General features: G+C 37.7%; 1 protein-coding gene across 1 annotated transcript in view; it reads left to right on the top strand.

Annotated features, from left to right (window-relative positions):
* BTAF1 (B-TFIID TATA-box binding protein associated factor 1) overlaps positions 1–9,796 on the top strand; it is a 90,141-nt gene extending 80,345 nt beyond the window's left edge. The window contains exons 33-38 of the mRNA XM_024739534.1: positions 1,028–1,153; positions 2,586–2,738; positions 4,565–4,776; positions 6,028–6,187; positions 6,574–6,744; positions 8,234–9,796. Of these exons, the coding sequence (XP_024595302.1) occupies positions 1,028–1,153; positions 2,586–2,738; positions 4,565–4,776; positions 6,028–6,187; positions 6,574–6,744; positions 8,234–8,377 (966 nt within the window). The 3' untranslated portion in view covers positions 8,378–9,796. The remainder of the gene's footprint in view (positions 1–1,027; positions 1,154–2,585; positions 2,739–4,564; positions 4,777–6,027; positions 6,188–6,573; positions 6,745–8,233) is intronic.
* Positions 9,797–12,520: the final 2,724 nt, after the last annotated feature.

The raw sequence follows: 12,520 nt of genomic DNA, 5'->3' as shown, positions 1-12,520 counted from the left end.
TATTATCTACCTCATCTCTCTGAGCCTCCATCCCTCATTTGTAAAAATTGGATTAATATTTCTTGAAGGAAAAATTTTTAGAGGTAATGAAATCAAGACTTTTTAAAGTTAAGTATAATAAAGAGAAGGTGCCATATGAAAAAACCTGAGATGATATACTGGTGGTGGTATTATAACATCCTCATTAAAACACATTTAAGTAGTCTGGAGGAAGGGGGCTGGGGAGGGAAGTGACATTTGGGTTCGCTTTGCACCTGCAGGTTTTTATTCTCTGACTTCTGTTCTCTAGCACTCTAGATTCTCTTCCCTTTCACATTGTTTTAGCATATACAAGGCAGGAACCCAGACTCCAAGATAATACTTTGAACTTGGTATGGGTTCTGCAGTTAGTATCCTTTTTTAAACTTGGTCTTTTGAAATATACCTGTTAGGGTCTTGACCACATAACTTCACTTAAGGAAGATTTCCTCATTTACTTGTAAGGGTTAAAGTTCTCTTTTATTGGTAATGTATTTCTCTTCTTGAACAGAGTGGAAAAGTTGGGTCTAGGACTATTTGACTATTTTTTAAAATATTTTAGCAGCCAAACAATGTGTTAAACTTGTTTTCTAAATGTAATTTAAAAGGAATTTACCAAGATGCAGTGGATCATCTGTAATCAAGTAGTGAAATATAGGTATCATAATTTATTTTCTTTGATGAGGGCTGATTTAAATTACTGCTTTTATTGGCCTTTGCTAGTTATGTGGGGTTTTTTGGGGTTTTTTTTTTTGCGGTACGCGGGCCTCACCGTTGTGGCCTCTCCCGCTGCGGAGCACAGGCTCTGGATGCGCAGGCTCAGCGGCCATGGCTCACGGGCCCAGCCGCTCCGCGGCATGTGGGATCCTCCTGGACCGGGGCACGAACCCGTGCCCCCTGCATCGGCAGGCGGACCGTCAACCACTGCGCCACCAGGGAAGCCCGCTAGTTATGTTTTGAACAATTGAAAATAATTATACTTATTGCTTTCATGGGGGGAATTTTACAGGTTCAGCTCTATGAGGATTTTGCTAAGTCTCGTGCCAAGTGTGATGTTGATGAAACAGTTTCTTCAGCTGCACTTTCTGAAGAAACTGAAAAACCAAAGCTTAAAGCTACAGGCCATGTATTCCAGGTATATATTACAGTCCACTTTTTAAATGTTGTTGAACAATGTTCTTCAGTGCAGCAGTTTTTACATGGGACACTGAAATACGGATTTATTTAGTTTTTTTCAGTATTGTGTATACATTCTTGAAAATAGGTAAAAGTACCAATTTATTTTCATATTCATAATTAGTAATTAATAAGTAATTTAATATTAAAATTAAAGTAAAAACCACAATATATGTTTGTATATTACATTAAAAGAAGGGTTTTAAAATAGAGAAACTTATTTTCTATTCAAAAAATATTTGAACATCTACCACAAGGCAGTAATTTTTCTATAACCTCAGGGGTTAATTAAAGCAGTGGACAAAACAGACCCCTTCCCTTGTAGAGGTGAAAATTGATTAAGTAAGTAAAATATATATATCATGTAAAAGAAAATAAAGGCAAGTATGGGGTTATACAGTATAGGAGTCACAGTAGGTTGTGGTTTTCAATAGAGTGATCAGGGATGTCACTGAGAAGGTGACGTTTGAGCGAAGATCTGAAGGGAGATTGAGGCATGCAGATATGTGGTGGTGGGGAGTGATTCCAGGCAGAGGATACATAGAGCACAGAAGTCCTGAGACACATGATGAATGTGCTTGAGAAAAAAGAGTATCAACTCACTTTTTTTCTTTCCCTTTTGAAATATTCCACTGTAGAATACCTTCCAAACCCCCTTGTCACCAATAAATTAAATACTTGTAGCAGTTTTAAGGATAGAAATGGGAAAAGGTGATTTTGAAGGCTTATACCTCTCCCACAGTTTCTGTCATAGTGCTTACGGATACAGTTGAGACCCAAACTATAAGCCAAGTAAATGACAAAAGACAAAGGGTATGGCTGAATCAGAGAAAGAAAAAAAAAGACCTGAGGGGGTTCTGATTCTCAAACACAACCACTTGAAACACAACCACCTAGTTCCACCTTACCTTTCCCACCACCAGACCTGTTGAATCAAAATACTGTGTAGAGGGGAGAGATTTACAGATTTATAAGGTCCTCAAGAAGTTTTTATACCCACTGAAGTTTGAGAAACCTTTCTTTAGAAAATGATGTCTAGTTCTAGAATCATCTATCAGCATTATCAGGCACTTTGAGTGGGAAAGAGTTAGCTAGGAGCTAATAAATAAGACATTCTTTCACGAAAAGCTCATTGTCTAGTGGGGGTGACAGACATAAACAGTACAATTTATACAAGTTATAAATGCTGTCACAAAAATAAATACAAGTTGTGTAAGATGAAGACATCACAGATGAGGTACTTAAACTGTTTCTTGAAGAATGAGCAGAGGAGTAGTGAGAAGGAGAAGAAAGGCATTTTAGATAGATGGACTAGCATAGGAAAGATACTGACATGAACATTTGTGGCACGTGAAGGAGACTTGTATATACTTTCTTCCCCTTTCTTAAAGGCATTACAGTACCTGCGTAAACTGTGCAACCATCCAGCATTAGTCTTAACACCTCAACACCCAGAGTTCAAGAATACTACTGAGAAACTCGCGGTTCAGAATTCTTCTCTCCATGATATTCAACATGCCCCTAAACTCTCGGCTTTGAAACAAGTAAGTAGGTCTTCTAAGTGCTTAGATGTGTGTTGTACATTCTTGGTCTGTAACAGTAGGTAAATTTGCTTTTCCAAAAGATTACTGAGGTGTTTACTATTTCTTTTATTTTAAAATTTGGCTTGTTAAATTTTTGATACAGCTTTTTAAAAAATTGTGGTGAAATATATAACATAGTATATGCCGTTTTAACCATTTTTAACTAGAATTCTATGGCATTAACAACATTCACAGTGTTATGTAACCATTACCACTATTTATTTCCAAAATTTTTCCATCAACCAAATAGAAACTCTGTACCTGTTAAGCAATAACTTCCCACTCCCCTTTCTGTAACCCCAGGGAACCTCGAATCTACTTTCTGTCGGTATGAACTTGCCTGTTCTAAATATTTCATGTACGTGGAACCATATTGTTGTTCTTTTGTGGCTGGCTTATTTCACTTACTTTCAAGGTTCATTCATGTTAGAGCACATATCAGCACTTCATTCATTTTTATGGCTGGATAATAGTCCTCTGTTGCTGTTATTACCACCACCAGTACATTTTGTTTATCCAGTCATGTGTTGATGACACTTGGGCTGTTTCCACCTTCTGGCTATTGTGAATACTGCTGCAATGAACATTAGCTTGTTTGAGTCCCTCTTTTTAGTTCTTTTAGATATTAGACCTAAGAGTGGAATTGCTGGATTATATAGCAATTCTATGTTTAACTTTTTCAGGAACTGCCAAACTGCTTTCCACAGTGGCTGCAACATTTACATTCCCAAGCTATGTGCCAGGGTTCTGATTTCCCTACATCCTCACCAACACTTATTTTCCTTTTTTTTTAGTATAGCCGTCACAATAGGTATGAAGTGGTATCGCATTGTTGATTTGATTTGCTATTCCTATTGACTAATGATGTTGTTTTCATGTGCTAATTGGGACATTTGTATATCTTCTTTGGAGAAATGCCCGTTTAAGTCCTTTGACTGTTTTTTCATTGGGTTGTTTGTCTTCTGGTTGAGTTTTAGGAGTTTATATTCTAGATATTAAGCCTTTATCAGATACGTGATTTGCAAATACTTTCTCCCATTCTGTAGATGGTCTTTTAACTTTCTTGGTCATGTCCTCCATGGTGTCTGATGAGAAAAGGGGTGTTCATCTCATTGAGAATCCCTTTTACATGAAGTCACTTTTGGGAATTCCCTGGCAGTCCAGTGGTTAGGACTTGGCGCTTTCACTGCCGGGGCCCGGGTTTGATCCCTGGTTGGGAGACAAAGATCCCACAGGTCGTGTGGTGGTGGTGGGGTGGTCACTTTTCTCTTGGTGTCGTCAAGATTTCGCTTTTTGTCTTTGTCTTTCAACAGCTTGATTATATGTGTCAGTGTGGATCACTGGAATTAATTTTTCTAGGAACTGCTTGCTCTGCCATTTGCTCATGTCACTCTTGGCATAACTGTTAAAAATGGAGTTTTAAAAAATTCTGGAATTTGGAAAGCTTAAATTAAAGGAACCAATTTCAAGTTAATGTAAATGTTAATACCATTTAGTTTTTCTAGCCTTAAAAATTAAGATCTTATTGTAAAACCTGGACTTTATTGTTTTAGCTTTTTGTAGTTATTCTGGCTTAAATTTTATTGAGAATAAATAACGGATGAAGATTTTAGATTTCACACGGGCTAGTGTAGAAAATGTTATAAATGAGAGCCCCAAATGCTAATCTGCTTTTCAGGTCACAGGTAAGTTAACCTTTTCTCACCACAAAGAGAAATATTTATTTTGGTGAGATTGACTGCCTACTTTTATTGGACATCTGTGTAACAATTGATTCTTTTTTCAAGTTGCTGTTGGACTGTGGTTTGGGAAATGGCAGCACTTCCGAGAGTGGCACAGAGTCTGTTGTAGCCCAGCACAGGATACTGATCTTCTGTCAGCTTAAAAGCATGCTTGATATAGTAGAGCACGATCTTCTCAAGCCTCACTTACCCTCTGTCACTTACTTGAGATTAGATGGTAGCATACCTCCTGGTCAGAGGCATTCCATTGTTTCACGGTAAGTGGCTTCTAAAATCTTACAAATCAAGTTATAGTCAATTTATTATTATTACTTACATAGAAGTTTGCCTCATGAAATATCTTCTTTGGCTAGATATTTGCAAATGTGTTTTTTTTTGTATAATTCAACCCAACTAAACCTTTACCTTTTTAAAATACAGAACTGCAGAAATATAATTGAATAGTTTGTTTAGTTAGGGGGAAAAAAGTGTGACTGTATTAGGAAAGCACTCCTAAGGGCATGAAAGAAATTTAAGGCATCAACAAAAAACAGAGGTAACTACTTTCCCCTCATCTGTTTATGGGAGTTGGGGCAGGAGGAAGCAAACAAGTGGCTTAACTAAGCTCTTTATCCTGATCCCTCTGTCTCTGCTGAAAACAAGTTGGAAGCTGGCCTAGCTTGGAAGCAGAATCACTGAGTACAGTGTTCTTACGTGTGGTCTGCTCCCTCTGCACTGGAAATCGCAGGGGTTCATTTTTAAAAATGCATATTCCTAGGTTCTGTCCCAGGCCTGCTGACTTCAAGAGTGGGCATTTTTAACAAGCATCCCTAAGAGATTTTTAGGCACAAAACAGAGACCCACGAAGGGACTTTGAACCCAGGTTTGACTCTGACTCTACCATTGAGGCAGTGTTCTCTTGGGCCTGTTTATTATCCACACAGCCTGAGAGTCTCTCAAATAACAATAATAATATCTTATAGAGCTATTGTAAGAAATAACATAAAGCATATAAAGTACAAAGCCCATTGCCTGACTCAGAGTGAGTAATAAATGGTAGCTTAGTAATGTTAGTTTTTCTTTTTCCTAGAAGCTACCAGATGTCCTTTGTCAGTATCTTCTAGGACTAGTACAATTTTAGCAACCCTCAGCACGCTAATCTTCTACCTTCCCTGACTGATCTAACCTTTCTCTACACTCTTCTGTCTCCATATGTTAAAGGTTCATAGTTGGGTTTTGTCTTAATTATAGTTAGTGTTCCATTTTTGCATCCATTTTGCAATTGGACTTAATTGCTAGGTATGAAATTTCTGACATGTTCTAGAATACCTTCTTTCTACTACTAAAGATGTTATGTATATTAAAAGAAGACAGTCTGAACTCAGGTGGTCACAGAAATGTCTATGTCGTGGATTATAAAGCAGTGTTCTCATTTGTGCTCTTTAATTTTTATTAAACAGTTCAGTTTCTGTTACTTGAACTTTAGGAAGAAATGTACTAATTTTATTTTTTAATATCTATGTTTTTAGGTTTAACAACGATCCATCCATAGATGTTCTCTTACTTACAACTCACGTTGGTGGCCTGGGGCTTAACTTAACAGGCGCTGACACAGTGGTATTTGTGGAGCATGACTGGAATCCCATGCGTGATCTACAAGCCATGGACCGGGCCCATCGCATTGGGCAGGTAAAAAGTCAGCACTCACAAGTGTTAACTTGTGCACTGGGAAAAATAACTCCCCCCAAAAGACAGGAAGCCTTGGTTTAAGTTCCTGCTCTTACGTTAGTAAGGGTTGTGATGTTAGGCAAGTCACTTAATTTTGTGGCACCATTTCCTCACGTGCTAAATGAGGTGCCTGGGCTAAGAAAACCTGGGAAACTGTCCATTCCTAATATTCTGTGATCGTCTACAAACATTTTAAGGTCATGGGCACAGATAAAGAAAACACAATCCTAATTCAATGGTAGTTAAGTACTTAATACAAGTATGCAAGCCCTCTGACTTGGTAAATCTCAAAACTTACTTACCCATTTATTCATGCTACAGTTGCTTAACTTCTTTTTCTCATTCAGAAACGTGTGGTTAACGTGTACCGATTGATAACCAGAGGAACGTTGGAAGAGAAAATAATGGGTTTGCAGAAGTTCAAGATGAACATAGCAAATACTGTTATTAGCCAAGAGAATTCTAGTTTGCAGACTATGGGGACAGATCAACTCCTTGATCTGTTTACTCTTGATAAGGTAAAGAACTTCTTATACAATTTGTTGTATCTTTAATGTATTCACAGACTTCCTGGGACTGCTTGGTAAAAGTATTAAAAGGAGCAGCAAAAGCCATTCACTTTAGTATCACCTAGACATCCCTTTGAGGGAATTTTTAATGTCCAGCTAAAACTCTCCAGGATACTAGGGCATATGTTTGTTTGAAGGTCTGACATTCTGATTGATGTCTCCAGTGTCTTCCCCAGGTTTTCTTTCTTAGTCCCTACAGCTGTTTCTGGAGTCAGCTAGACCTGGGTCCGTGTTTCTTGCCCTGCCTCCTATTAACTGGTGACCTTAGGCAAATTAACTTCTCTGACCATCTTCAGCCTTGGCAGAATAACAATGCCTATGTTACTAGAGTTATGAAAATAATAAATAGTAGCTATTGTTGTTAATGTGGATGATGGAACTAATATATATCAGATAACAATCCATTATCAAAGGATGCACCAGCTGGAAATATTGGTTGGTCTAATAATGTAAAACTAATAGGGTTGGATTTAAAGTCCTGTGTGGGTTCAGAAAATCAACTGTACACTCTGTATAAATTAGGGTGAGAAATGGCCTTATATAATGCAATTAAACCAGCTGTAATAACAGAATTATAGTGTCCAAATGTGAGAGAAAGTAGTTCCACTCTACTCTGTGTGTGTTAAGCCACATTTAGAATACTGTCTGGTTCTGGGTGCTGCATTTTAAACAGTAACAAATCAGTGAATCCCCAAAAGATGGCCAGAATGGAGAAGAGTTCTTCAATCATGTCACATAAGGGAGATTGAAAGAACAGGATCTGTGTAACCCAGAAAAAAAGGCTCAAAGAAACATGGATTGCTTCAAATGTATTTTATTCCATTTGAAAGAACATTCTTATGGGTGACTTTCAGTGAGCAGAAACTGGGCTCAAGGGGTGTTCCAAGGAAGCAAGAACTACTGCCGTAAAGGATCTTATTGGCAAAATTTGAATATGGACTACATATGAGATCATGTTAATATACCAATATTGAATTTCCTTAATTTGATCTTTGTACTTTGGTTATGTAAGAGAATGTCCTTGTTCTTGGGATAAAGGGGCATAATATCTACAACCTACTCTCAGATGGTTTTGGGAAAGGCTGATAATTTATATATCCAACATATACACAGGTGTGTGTGTATATATATACACACACACACACACACACACACACACACACACAGGGGAGAAGAATGACAAAGCCAAGTGACACAGTTAACAGTGAATTCTTTGCAATGTTCTTAAAATTCTTCTCAAATACAAAGCGTAAAATGATAAATTATTAGGGCTGTGGGAAAATAGGCTATTTTATGAGTTCACGAACTTCCCCATATTTTGAAGTGTTTGTTTAACTCTTGAAAAAGTGCAATGTTAGAAACAACTATGATATTTTAAAGGAAAATAAAATTTCTGAAATTAACCTTTCATTTTATCTTTCTGCCAATTTTTCTTAAGGACGGCAAAGCAGAAAAAGCTGACACCTCTACTTCTGGAAAAGCAAGTATGAAATCAGTTCTTGAAAACCTGAGCGACCTGTGGGATCAAGAGCAATACGATTCAGAGTACAGCCTGGAAAATTTCATGCATTCTCTCAAATAACTATCAGATATTGTAAATGCAATTGCTGCTAGTTCAGTAACATTTCTGCTGATATTCAGCAAATTTCAAAGTTTATGGTGAACTTTTTAGCTCAATGTGTAAATAGATCTGAAGAATATTCAGCATAACGCTGGTTCTTGTTTCACTGGGGGGAACAGGTTATTCTCAAACATTTGCACTGTATTAAATTTAAATGTTGATGTGAGTGGTTTAAATTTTACACATGCTGAATCGCTGCAGAGCCGAGGAACCAAACCAGTTTACATGTGCTACCATGAGGTGTTCCTGTCTTTACATAGCAGTCACTTTGTATAGGATAGTATCCATGAGTACGTTAGTGTTCATGTACATTTTTCCTTTTAAAGAGAACTTGTTTTTATAAATGATTAAAACTAGGGCTTTTTTTTTTTGTATAAAAGCCTTTAATGAGCCATAATTTTAAGAATAATGACCACAATACTGGTCACTCTTGGAACATGAAAATCTTAGACAAGTAATTGAACCAAACCTTTGGTGGAAACATTTATATATTTAATGCAATGGCATAGTGTTGTTCAAATCTTTAACATCATTTTGTTAACTTTTAAAACATCAACTATTCTAAATACAGGTAATGTTCTATTTAAGGCTATCATAACATCCTATTAAGAGGGTGTTCTTTTAATTTATCTAAGGGCTAGGATATAGCCAGATTCTGAGGACATATCTACTCAATAGGTTTCAATCGTATATATATATATATATATATACACACATATATATATATATATATATATAAAATATATATTTTTTGTAACTATGAACCTATACAGTTTTCCAGAAGTAGATTTTACACTGTTTAGAATTTCAAAACCTATGGTGAAAAGACTGTTTATCGTAGTAATGCATGACTGTAGCATAAAAGGGAGAAATGATTCCTTTATACACACAAACATACATAAATACACATATCTATATGCACAGATGTACCTGTCCTGCATCCGAAAGGGTGCTTGGTATTGGCACTAAAATCGTGTAGTTATACCGGGCAGCAATAAGTGGGCATGAAGCTGATTAGTGTTAGAAAAGTGAACTCAATAGTGAGGGTGGGTATATGTATATAGATATGCATGTATGTGTATGTATATAATTTTATATATTTCACACATAAATTAATACATGCCTGTGTGCATATATATGTATGGGATATATTTGTATATACATGTACAGGAAATAAACATCCCCCAGGTTTGTGGCTGGCCATACACATAGGCATTGGTTTCAAAACCATCAGACCTCAGCTGTAAAATAACTTTTTGTTAAAATAAAGTTATATTGTTCTGCAGCATTTAGACATGGATATGTGTCACATTTCAGTAGCTTTGACAACCATACTGTAACATTAAACATAGCATTCCACAAGAGAATAAAAAAAAGATTTAACTGTAAAAATATGTGCAACTGTGTGTTATTTGTAGGAAATGATCACTAGAAAAAGCAAAAGATTATTAGTTTAGATATGGTCAAAAAATGCTCAAGATCTTTTTTCTTACTAATTAAATGGTTATTTTTTCATTATTTAGGATTTACAGTCAAATTTGGTGGAAGACAAAAAGGAAATTCTTGACTTTATACAGAATATCCACTGTACATAGCACAGAGAAGCTGTTTGGGAATGTGACCACTCAGAGGCAAAAGTGGGGGGACTATAAGAGCATAATAGAAATGACAGAAAAGTAACAGTGTTGCATCACATATCTGTTCCAAATATTTAATCCCAGTACAATCGTATACCTCCCGATTAAAGATAGACCTCCCACTTTCCCAGAATACATGCTGGCATCAGTGGAATCTAAGTGAAACTGATTGCAGGAACATCTGTTTTCAAGTGCCAGAGTACTCAGTGTGAATCTACGAAGCAAAAACTTGAGTTGTGTCAATAAACAAAATATTTGCTAGTCACACAAATCAGTCTCAGACATCAAAAACTGCCTCCTGCTTAAAGAAAGGGTTCCCACCAGTCTCTAGTAAATTCCCTTAAACCAGTGAAGTTCTGTTGAAGAATATAGGGGCTAATATCCTACTACCTGTGTAGGGACAACAGCCATGGTTTCAGGCTCACAGGAGAAAGTGGAGCTATAACTTAATCCTCTCCATAAAGCCACAAAGAGTTCACGTATTGAAACAGGACTAGTAGAACTGTCCAAGAGCCCAGAATCACAAAGTCATCTATGAGAAATCAGAATCCCAGAATACCTGTACCAAAGGTAAGTAAGGTTGGGTTATTTTAAATGTATAGCTATAAGAACCACAAATTAAGAAAATAACATATCAACTCTGGGACCCTAGCAGAAGCAAACAAAACTGCCCTATAGGAACAGTTTCAGATAGGGTCCCTTAGGATTGCCACAGGGAAAAGCTTCTAAGATTAAACTCACACACACACAATCTACAGGAGGCAATGAACTACCAGGAGGAAGAGTCAGCAGATGCAAATAGGAAAATTCGTTATTTCAAAACTGCAAATAGGGACTTCCCTGGTGGTCCAATGGTAAAGAAACCACCTTACAATGCAGGGGATGAGGGTTTGATCCCTGGTCAGGGAACTAAGATCCTACATGCCACGGGGCAACTAGGCCCGCGCCACAGCTACTGAGCTCACGCGCCACAACTAGAGAGCCTGCGTGCCACAAACTACAGAGCCCACGTGCTCTGGAACCCACGAGCCACAACTACAGAGCCCACATGCCCTGGAGCCTGCACACCACAACTAGAGAGAAGCCCACGTGCCACAAAAAAAAGCCCATGTGCCACAACGAGAGATCCCGCATGCCTCAGCGAAGATCCTGCGTGCTGCAACTAAGACCCAGTGCAGCCAAAAATTAAATAATCTTTAATAAAGTTATTTTAAAAAATAAAAACTGCAAATAGAATAATCTGAAAGACCATAAAGTAATGATTAATTAGATATGAAAATAAGGAAAACATTATTTAAAAGTTAGGCAGGGCTTCCCTGGTGGCGCAGTGGTTGAGAGTCCGCCTGCCGATGCAGGGGACACAGGTTCGTGCCCCAGTCTGGGAAGATCCCCCGTGTCACAGAGCGGCTAGGCATGTGAGGCATGGCCGCTGAGCCTGCGCGTCCAGAGCCTGTGCTCTGCAACGGGAGAGGCCACAACAGTGAGAGGCCCGCGTACCGCAAAAATAAATAAAAAAAAAAATAAAAGGCAAATTTGAAACATTCATAAATGAAAAAAAGTCACAAATTGAAAACTTAATAGTCATCAACACAGATTAGACACAGGTGAAGAGAGAATGTGAATTGGGAGACTGATCTTATAAAATCATCTATGATGGGATGCAGAGATGGATTGATAGAAACTATGAAAGGGCAGGCAAAAATGGGAGATGGAATGAGAGCACCTAATACAGTTCATAGGAGGGTCCAGAAGGAATGGGATATGGGAAAAGAGACGAAGTCGTCTTTGACTTAACTCTAATTATTACACACCCCTGCATCCAGTCTATCAGCAAGTTCTACCATCTCTGGCTCCAAAATATATTCCAAGTCTGTTCACCATTCTCCATCTCTACTACTACTGCTATAGTTTCCACCATCATCTTGACTCTTCAGGACTACTGTATTCTAACTGGTCTTCCCTCTTGCCAAGCCTCCCATGACTTCGTATAACACTCATACTGAATCTGAACTCCTTACCATGGTATACAAGCCCTACATGTTCTGGCCCCTGCCCATCTCTCTCACTTTCATCATATCCCACCATATTTACCCCAGTCAAGTCAGTCTGTCCCCCTGCTAATGCCTCAATGTAAAACCAAATGTGTTTCCATCTCGATTTTGGTTCTTGTACAGCTTGGTGTCATGGGGAGATACAGAATACTGAAAAAGGAACAGATTGGGAAGGGGGAGAGTAGGAAATCAAGAATTGTCTTTTGGTTGTTAAATTGAGATCCTTGTTATATCAAAGGAGAGATGTTGGATCTAGAGCTCAAAGGAAAGGTCAAGACTAGAGAGAGAAATTTGGAAGATAGTATTTTTAAGGAATGTATGGGACTGAATGAGGTCTCCTGTGGTGTTATTTATATAGTGAAGTAGCATACAGCAGTGAAAAATCAATGACTATAGTAAAACATGGATAAATCTCA

The sequence above is a fragment of the Neophocaena asiaeorientalis genome, unplaced genomic scaffold (assembly GCF_003031525.2).
Source record: "Neophocaena asiaeorientalis asiaeorientalis breed wild unplaced genomic scaffold, Neophocaena_asiaeorientalis_V1.1 scaffold597, whole genome shotgun sequence".
NCBI classification, from domain to species: Eukaryota; Metazoa; Chordata; class Mammalia; order Artiodactyla; family Phocoenidae; genus Neophocaena; species Neophocaena asiaeorientalis.
This window is presented reverse-complemented; position numbering and strand designations above follow the sequence as displayed.